Source organism: Diorhabda carinulata, chromosome 2, assembly GCF_026250575.1.
Source record: "Diorhabda carinulata isolate Delta chromosome 2, icDioCari1.1, whole genome shotgun sequence".
NCBI lineage: Eukaryota > Metazoa > Arthropoda > Insecta > Coleoptera > Chrysomelidae > Diorhabda > Diorhabda carinulata.
The window spans coordinates 36,157,712-36,168,355 of record NC_079461.1 but is presented as its reverse complement, the minus strand read 5'-3'; the positions used below and the strand labels follow the sequence as shown (position 1 = coordinate 36,168,355).

General features: G+C 32.0%; 1 protein-coding gene across 2 annotated transcripts in view; it reads left to right on the top strand.

Annotated features, from left to right (window-relative positions):
• The first annotated feature begins 4,581 nt into the window (after nt 1-4,581).
• Nucleotides 4,582-10,644, top strand: part of LOC130890834 (LIM/homeobox protein Lhx3) — a 51,567-nt gene continuing 45,504 nt past the window's right edge. Inside the window, exons 1-2 of one of the 2 annotated variants that reach the window (XM_057795198.1) lie at nt 4,582-4,841; nt 9,760-9,958. In XM_057795198.1, the coding sequence (XP_057651181.1) occupies nt 9,811-9,958 (148 nt within the window). In that variant the 5' untranslated portion in view covers nt 4,582-4,841; nt 9,760-9,810. The remainder of the gene's footprint in view (nt 4,842-9,759; nt 9,959-10,644) is intronic. The other variant, XM_057795199.1, reaches the window with a different exon arrangement.

Here is a 10,644-nt window from a genome sequence, read left to right as displayed (position 1 = left end):
AGTTAATAACCTTAAATTCAGTTCCACAAGTCTTCTAGACCGTTGGTTTCAATCTTATTCATAATTGTTCTTTTCTATTCCATCGATTATTATCTGCATTAAATCGTTCCTACTTCATCTAAATTCCTTTTGATTTGACTTGTAGTCATTTTTTTCTTAGATATCCTCTTCTTCTTCTCCATTCTTCTTTTTCTTCTTTCAGCATTATTGTTGCAATTCTCTGTTGTGGTAATCCTAACCTCAACACCATTCAGAATACTCTAATCTCTATCATTTTAGGTTTTATTATAAGGGGGTGAAATTGACAACGGATTAAAGTTTATTATACATTGAATTAACTATTTAAAAATGTAATTACAACTTTCTGAAAATACTTTGGGATTTTTCTTATATTCTCGACGGATTTCATTCGTTTTGAATGTAATGAAAACTTCGAGGTGGGCAAATAAGAAGTGCAGAGGTCTATGAAGAATAAACGCCCGAAGGACATTCATAATTTTCAATAATTAAGTAGGAAAGTATTGAAAGGGAAGAGGGCGCGACTATTGCGGTCGGCTGCTCTGTTTTCTAATTCCTTTAGTCAAACATCTCTCGACGTTGTTTCGAGGGGAATAAAAGACATTAATTAAATTACAACCCCGTGGTATGAGCAATGTGTAATGTTAGCGATGTATTAAGCTGCAGGAAAAACTAATTATTACTCATTAATTTTCCATGGAAGCGGTTTCGAATTATGGTATATTTATTTTTACAAATTCTGTTTCAACTTCTACACTATATTATTTTATCCTATCTAAAAACAAAAGTTAATAATTACACCTATATAATTTACGAGGTTCACAAGCCCAAATTTCAATTGAAATTTGTAATTTTCGAAACAGATGTTCATACGTTGTCACTTCTAAAACTATACCATCTTCTTTATTGTTTACCGAATATATTTACGACGCTCAATATGTCATAATACAAATGCCAAATTAACACATAAAAACGAAACACCATAAAAAAGCGAATTAATATTTATTGCACCGTCCGGGTGGTTGTTTAGCGAGGGTGCGAGCTCAAAACTCAACGGGGGGTCGTTATGCAACCGGGGAGACGTGGAGTTTCTTCATAGACATCCGCGGGCGTACCACGATCTCCTACTGTTTGATTTATTCGTTGTTTATCAAATACTTGTTCCCGATATGGTGTAATTGAATATATGTGGACGATACAACGCGGTTCATGTAGAAATTTAATTTCGTCTAAACACATTTGAAGTATTTCGAGAGATAAAACGATAAATATAATTCCAATTGAATGGAAATTGTAGCTAGTTAATCATACATATCCTTTTTCTTTCAAATCCTATACTCGAAATTAATTTTAATAGTAGTACTTTTTGATGCTAACTATTTCAATTGATATTTCCAATTCTCTCATGTGTTCAAGAACAAGTTTGAAGTCCTTCAGACTTTACTAAGATTTGATTGTTTTATCTGTCGTGGCACTTGGATTAATCGAGTTAAAAAAGTACCAAAGGTGCTCATTAAATGTTGTGTGATCATGATATAGTCACTTTTGATTCAAAAGTGAAAATAAACTTGTTGAAGACGATGAAAGTCCGGAATTACTAATTTGCAATCATAGACAATAGTTATAGTCTCCAAATGTATCAAGAAAGTACTGAAACGTTTCTTGAATAGATATGAGGAAGACCTGGAAACAGGTTAACAGTTTTATTTCTTTCTCAAACAAAATACCACATACGAATAGCATTTGTTTTCAAATTGAACCTTGCAGAATTGCTTACAATGACGAATTCAACGTATTTAGGTCTAACTAAGGCTAAAAATTATCAAAAACCTTCAAACTTGTCTCTCAATCTGGTGTTTTTAATTGCGTTTCTTAGTCTTTTCAATAAAGACTCATTTGGAAAATATCGGAGTTCATTAAACTAACAAAAAAATCAAACGAAGAATACCCAGAAGACTTTGGATTGATCAGATGGAATGAGATAAAAACGGGAAAAGGGAAAAAATAAAAAAAAGAGAAAGGAAAGATGATGAGGAATCAAATTCTAACATCTGTAAAGACATAATGATGAGATACGATCCGATTAAGAAGAATTAATTGAATAAAAGTTAGAAAATAAAAAATCATTTTCCACACAATCAGTTTTATTACGAATATTCGATGGATTTTTTAATAAGGAATCAATTTTTTTATACTTTACACGTTGAATGCTGATCTACGTTCTCATTTTTTTTATTCAGGCTAAAACCATTTCCAAATGTTGGGATTTGAATCGTTTTCACTTTGAATGCGACATTCTGTATAGTCCCTGTTGCGCGTATTTCGAAAATAAAAGATGAAAATTTCGCAAAAAACAAAAGCCACTACAAAATTCTCGAAAGCGAATAGAGCCTTGTGTATAGTTTGGAATCCAACGGGAACAAGATGAAAAAGGAAGACTTGATTGTATTTAATGCTACTGGGTGTGGTTGGTAATACTGGGGCGGCGTTGCTATAGCAACAGGCCACATCGACATGCTATGAAAAATCCTCTATAACGTTGAAAAACACAATCGATAATTATTACTGATATTTATATGTGAGGAAAATGTGTATTTCAGCAGATTTTTATCAACAATTCTATATTTGAAATGTATAACTTATTATTTTGCAATTTGCAATGCTCTAATTTTAATTATTCGCTGATTATTTAATAAATTCTCCTATATACATCCAATATGCTCAAAAGAAATCTCAAAATTTGAGTTGATTTCATGTTAGACAAAAAAAATCGTCAACCGCTTTAATGGAAATTGAGAAAGAAGATTTAAGAAAAATTCAAAACTAAGCTGCCATCGAATGGTACAAGAATGGCTCCAAAACGGCAGATACAATTAAATACTCTGCTAATACAACAAGTATTTTCGAAACAGAAATTTTGGTAATCGAAAAATATTTGTGCCTGTTATTGTAGTTAAAAGATTATTTAGTTTACGAAGATGGTTCCAGAAGTACCTGGCTCAACGTTCATGGTTATGAAACAACGCAAAAATTCGGATTTATTTCTGTGAAACTTGCCAAACACTTGATGGAAACATCTTCACGATGCTGTTTTTATTCCATTGTGAGCAAACGCGATTTTCTCAAGTCCAAATTTTCAGTTAATTTGAGATGTGCCGCACTTTTTCAAATCCCTACCTCGAGCATCTACAGTCGACGATCATCCAGAACCACTTTGTAGATTTTCTTCTGGAGTCGTCACCTCATTTGATCGACCACTACGTTGCTGGTTTTTACAGGTCGTACAGCTTCGAAAAAGCAGTTTCATCCAGAGTAGAATCTTGTTAGGCGTTCATATCAGTTTGCGCTAATGCGATGATCAATGTTTAAGAATTCACTGAAAACGTTCACTTTGTAGTCAGATGTTGTTGACTAAACACAAACAGCAGAAAAATTGCCAGTCATACAAGTTTAAGTCAATCCAGTGTTCTTGGAATTGTTAGAAAGTATAAATCCGATCAAATTCAGTTACTTCAGTATTTATACGGAGTATGACTTCTGCCACATACCCTTGCTTATGGGTCTTTGATCGAATCGAAAAGAAAAAAGATTTTTTATTGTTATATTAGTCAAAGATAAATCTTCTTTCCATGATAATAATCTAGTGATCATACTTTTCTTTATTATGACACTTTTTCGTTACCGTAGATCGTCTGAATCGAACATAAATGTGTATGGTGGGATTGTGGAAAATCATATAATAAATCTCTATATTTGCAACGGTCACTTCAATGGAAATTGTTTTAAAATCTCTTTCTTTAAATATCAAACCATATATGTCGAATATTTGTATTAAAATTCCTAAATAGATATATGCGTTAGCCACCCAGATTCCCAGATCTAATTTTTTTTTTCGGGAGCACGTGAAAAACTTTGTGTACAGTCCTCCCCCGACTAGGAGGATTTTTTTCGCTGTAGTGACACTTGACATTTCGAGCATCTTTTGAGCTTGAAGTAACACTTACTTTTTTCGTTATGATCTCAAAGAAGTTAAATACAGTTCGTGATATATAATACTAATTATTCTGATTACTTGAAGTATGTATAATGTCCAAAATTGATATAAACCACCCAGGGAAACATTTCTTAGAACGACGAAAAGCAAAATTCGAAAATTTGTATTTGAACCATCTTTTGGAACATCCTACGACTATTCCAGTCAAAAATTTCCAGGAATCATAAAAATGTCTAGATTATGATTTTTCCGAAAAAATATGAGTGTATCTTAAGCCCTTTTTGTATTTATTAATATATAATAAAAACAAATTAAATCACAGTTCAACAAAATAAAAATCCATACAAAAGTGTAGTTAATATCGAGAAAAGAAATGAAAAAAAAAATGTCCGATTGGTGTACACCGAACGATTCTTATCCCTGACAGGAGCGATGTCCTTTTCCTTTTGGTAGGAGTGTCCAGAAACAGCGCCGACGCCTGTCGTCTCGTGACGTCACGCTCTATTATGAAGACTGATTTTAATAATGGCGTCGATAGAGAGAGAGTCCTCTGGAGGGGTAGATTATACAGTGTCTTTGGTGAAGCAGTGAATCTCGGTTTAGCTCTCCTTGAACACTTAGTGAAATTAATCCGACAGACCAAGTTAAGTTAGAGCACAAATTGAAAAATATCACCTACATGAAACATACGTATCCGGAAAGATTTACGGATTTTCAGAAGTGGGATTCAGTGAGAGATTCGTCTTATGAGATCGCCGTGATTTTATTATTTTTTCAAATTGTCTGTGATAAATTTTTCTTTGTTGTCGGGAATGTTCGGACGAAATAGGTAATTTGAATTATTTCTGCATGTCAATTGATAAAAATATAGTTATACAAAAGAGATTTGAAATCAATTAAAAAATATATTTATTGAAATTTTTTCAATTTTACCAAACTTTGATATCTACAATGTGAAATAATGAAAATTAACACTCACATTTTTAGTTTCTTCATATTTTATTTATTTGACACAAAGAAAAATATTTTTAAACTATTAGATATTGAAAAGGGGTTTCCAGGACAAGTAATCAAATTAATATTCAGAGTGTATAACACCAAATACAATTGAAAATTCTCAGATAACAATGTGAAAATCATCACAGATTATCAAATCCGTTTTATCTAGTTATTTGCTGTTTTTATTACTTCATTTATTACTATTGGAAAAAGTAGGGGGACTGATTACTTGTAGCATTTTCATTGTCTTTTGATATATATCACGGTTTATAAATACCTTGAACATCTTTCTTCGTTCATTAATTGTCTAATTATTGGGTTTTTCTACTTCTGAAGCCACATCGTACGACCTTTTAAGTAACTTTATATCTTTAAAAATCGGGGGTCAAAAGTAACAAAAAAAAAACGATTTTTTGCACATTTTTTGCAAATAACTCGTTTCCTATCAATTTTCCTCTATTTGTATTTATAATCAATAATGTAGATCATTAAATTCTCTACAACTTTTGTTTCAAAGATTTTTTCATTCGGTGAATCGTTTCTGAGATATAGGGCAGAGCGCGCGCGGTTAAAATCCCGTTTGGAATCAACTGGTAGTCCCGATCAAAATAATCTCTTATAAAGTTTATAAATTATTGATAAATATATAATTATAAATAATTTTCATTTTTTATCAACAAAAACATTGTATTTCAATATTTTTTTCAATAATGTACTTATATATGAATTCAAAAATACTTTGAACAATTAAGGGACATACTTTAATTACATTTTTATTGTATTCTCGTTTATGATAATTACATTTTAGGTGGAAAATAATTTAGTACATCTCGTTTAAAATCTTTAAACTTTGAAATTCCTTCATAACGTTAGGAATTATACCTGGCATTATATCGTACGGACCTTTCTATTTATAGCCAGTAGGGACGCGCGCGCTGTGCCCTATATCTCAGAAACAATTCACCGTATGAAAAATATTTTTAGACAAAAGTTGTAAAAAATTTAATGCTCTACAATATTGATAATTGATAGAAATAGCGTAAAACCCATAGGAAATGAGTTATTTGTAAAAAATGTGCAAAAAATTGATTCTTATTCTGAAAAATACTTTACAGTTTACCATATTGCCAAATTCTCATTAAATACTAATACAACAACAGAAAATATAGAAATAGAATATAAATATAGATGTGATAAAAAACAAAATTTCTTATACGACCCCTCATTGCGAAAACAGAACTTATATTTAAATATATTTTCTAAATTATACATTCGAGCATTATGAAGTTTTAATGGATGATTACGTAGTGTGCATGACGGAATAAATAATTCTAAACAATTACCTGTAGGTCAGGGGCGGCTCATGAATGATTAATAAACCGTAACTTTCACCAAGACAACCTGTACAATCTGAAAATATCAAAAATGATTTTCTCGATTGATTTTTTAACAATAATGTACACTCTTTGTTTAAGTCGATAAAATTTATGGTTTATGTAGATTTTTAGATGGTTTTACATGCCACAGAAACCGTTCGCTATAAAGCGACATTCTGAAAATAATTATCATAAATTGTAATTATTCATTAAGAATACTTATAGGTGGTATTTACATAAGAAACAAATTGAAATGTAGACAAACTTAATTTTGGTGTATATGCTTCTAAAAACGTGGGAAAAATATTGCCAAGGTAATAATTTTTTAAAACAACTCACTCCTTCAAACATTTGATTAGAAAAAGTAATATAATATCACATTAATTTTGAGGTTATGTGGAAAAAGGGTTAATGCGAAAGTTTTTCTTTGCTATGCAACTTTTCTTTCTGAAATTTTTCCCCCGTTTCATTTTCCTACCTCAAATCATCCGCTATATTTCCTTCCATACTTTTTTTTGGTTCCAAACAATTATGGACCCTGGTCAACAAATGGTCAAGGAGGAGGTCAAGATTTTAGGAAGAATTATTTTCCTTTAAATCTACAATTTGTTCAAGACATTATATAATTAACCCCCTCATATGGTCCCCCAGAATATATCTGTGCTTGTCAAGCGAAATATTTGTACATCATCCTCATTTTCTCGTCGATGTTGTCTGCAACATTCTCATTTGTGGTGAAGAACGTTCCAATAAGAAATTGTAATGACGAAAATAAACATTAGAAGCAGATAATTATCGGCGATGAATAATTGTACGACTCTAATACGACAACTTTCCTAACAATTTAAACATGTTTTTCGCATGTGAATGTACATAATATATATAGATATTTGAAATAGAACACTGCTTCAATGCAAACAAAGATTAGTTACTATTTACTAGAACAATAAAAAATTTCTGTCGCCCGTATTTTTAATTGAGATAGCGGAACGCGTTTAATAAAAGCAGATAACTCAATATAATAAAAATGCTATTTAGATTCAAAGTAGTTCGGATTATAATCTAATAAATAATACTACTCGAGATTCCGCTTCTTTTTTTCTAATATAAATTTTTCCTAAGTGAATTTTTGTTATTTAAATTGACTTTGTGTAAGTGGAAATTATTTGTTGTTAGTGCACTTGGAGTACGTATTGTATTTCTATACGCTTAATTTTTTAATTGAAACTTTTATACGATATACATTCTTCATCTTCTTGTGGTGTCTATCAATAGCAACGCGAAAGAGTTAAGGAGAGAACCAGATTCTGAATGTCTTTAGCCAGGTTATCCGACTTCTTCTTAGACCTCTTTTCCCAAATATTTTCACTGTATATGCAAGTTTTTATGGTTATAATCACTTTTCGTTTTGTTTTACATTCTTCTAGAACTTCTTCACTAGTTAACCGGGCTTTCCAAGGAATCTTGAGTGTTTGTTTCGTTTTGGTATGTTGTTATTCAATTCTAAGGTTTGTGGATAGATTCTAGTAGAATTTTCCAATTATTCACAGGCTCTTAGCGATCATTCATGTTTCTTCGAGTATCATCATCATTTTTCCTTGCTTGATTCGATCGAATGCCTTTTCATAGTCCATTAAACATGAAAATCTATCGCAAATTACGTCTCTGTGTATTTATATGAGAACCTCTATCAAGAACAAAGCTTTATTCGTACCAAAAGCATTTATAAATCAAAAGTGATTGGGGGATATTCAGCTCTCACATAATTTGTGAATAATTTTGAGAAAAAATTTTAAAAAATGATTCTGATTGAGTTTGAGAAATTTTCATCTTACTTTCTTCCACTTTTCATTTGCATTACTGCTGCTTGGACTTTTCAAAGTTGTTATTTTGGTCTTCCATTAGTTTTTCGAAGTATATCTGATATTGTCTTCTTCATTCTTCTTCGCATATCACTTTCGTCCTTTTCTTGGGAGTAGACTAAGACTATAGACTAAATAATCAGGTTTTATGTCTTTCAAGCTTAGACATGCCCTCCGGAAAGCCCATCATAATTTGATTCTCCTCTCGTAATCTTAAATTTTTTCTTTTTTGTTTTTATTTATCATCAAAATATCCATCATCTTTCATTGATGTAGTTATATTGGTTTAACAATCAGAAATTGTCCTCACAGAAATTCCGAGTGTTAAGCAAAGATGTATTTGTTCATTCCTGGTATTTAAAAAGTTGAGGAATGATACAAATGTCCGTATTAACTTTCTATTTCTTGTTCTCTCAGGTTTAGGTTTGAAAATAAGTTTTTTAATTTAGCAGTTCTCAAAATCGTTCCTGCTCCTGTCAAAACTCTCTGCGATTAACAAATCTAAAATTTTTCAAAAAATCTTCTCTTTATGATTTAAGGACGATTCGGTACTTAATAAATAAAATCATCTTCTACTCCTCCACTAGAGACTAGGAAGAATTATGAAGATTGGTCAAGGTGGGAAGGTTAAGCGTGCATTTTCAAAGATTTTCCTTTTTTCTAACAATATAAATGCGTTGTGCCTATCGAAAGTCAAGCCTAGCAAGGTCAGGGGCCCTGATTTATACTTTAGAGACGGTAGCGCCTCGATAAACAGATTTCTAGTGATAGTAACTGTTTAATTTTCAAGTTAAGAATAACTCTGTTAATATATTTGTCAAAAGCATTATTAGCAACCGCCCAGAGCAGAGAAAACTGGAAGCATTTTGGAGGATGCCTATGTCCAGCAGTGGACGAGATAAGACTGAATGACGATGATTATTAAAAACAGTTTCCTAACTCGCTTCCTCTCATTAATTAGAACTTGTGTTATTATTCTATTCTTCCAGTATTCCATCGACTATTTTTTTATTGTTTTCATCCTCTTCTAAAGTTATTTGGTCTAAAAACTTGTTCAATGTTTCATTCGGTGTCACTTCTTGCTTTCATTTCTTGGTTGTTTTCTTCTTCATCGATTATATCACCTGCTTTCCCCAAGATTTATTTCCTCCTTAATAAACCTCTTACTTGACAACTTTGCTTTATCGACGTGATAGTTTTCGACTTTTTCCTCAAATTTTTATGATGGAAACTAAACCATTTTAGATGGTTGCCACTACTGATTTTTAAGTTGTCTGATGTTATTAGGAATATTGTTCAGAATACTGAGCTCTGTGTTAAACTAGTAAATCTTAGAGAAACCACGAATTGTTCTTCGAAAGTTAGAGCTATTTCTTCCAAAACTGAATGCCTATTTACTACGATGCATTTCGAAAACGTATTTTATATCGATTTTTCCTGCTACCAGATGTTGTCATTTCATGAACTTATAGCCGAAAGTTAATTAAAAAATCCTTTTGCTTTGTCACAGGTAGCGATAGCAGGAATAGCAATCCCGTTATAATCGGGAGCAGTGATTAATATGTCCATTTTGGATCAATCCAGGACTTTAGCGCACATCCAGGGCTTACCACCCGTTACGCAATCCATGATGCCACCTCATTCCATGGACGGACCTCCAAATTCAGACGTTCTTCTAGCCTTATTAGCAAGAAATAAAGCGCTTGAAGGTAAGGAAACTAATCTAATATTTAATTGTACATCAAACTCAATTAAAAATAAATTATATGATTATGTTACAAATAATTAATTTCGATTAAAGATAATTATCAATTTTTCTTTTATTTTGAGTTTCGTATTGAACAAAACGATATTTAGTAACAAGCGACTCCATTATCACCCCCTAAACTCTACCGGAAATAAACAATGTCCGGCACGTGGACCGAGCGCCGCGAGGCGGCAACTGTTAATAGTCGGGGAATCCCAGCAACCCCTTCAAGAGCCCAACTGTTGACACCACCAAACCCCATGTGTTTCCGGTAAAAACAATGTCTTGGATATTACGGTGAATCTGTGTTTCCGGTATCACAATGAACGCGATTAATTTGAATAGAAATTCTAAAGGGTGTTCCGTGACCGGTGGCTGAAAAAATTTTGTTGACTGCGTGGAAGTGACAAGACAGAAATGAATAATGGAAATCCCGAAAGCTGTTGATTATTTAATATGTGTCGATGTTGAAAAGGGTGATTTTTTACGTCCAGCCAACATTTATTTGATTATGATCAAAACAAATGTTTTTTTATAAACAAGGAAACAAATTTTAACGAATCTTTTTATTTATTTACTAGCATTGATTCTGCGCTAAATCATGAATTCAATATGATACTGCGAACCGCTACTGTCCATGGTTAAAAC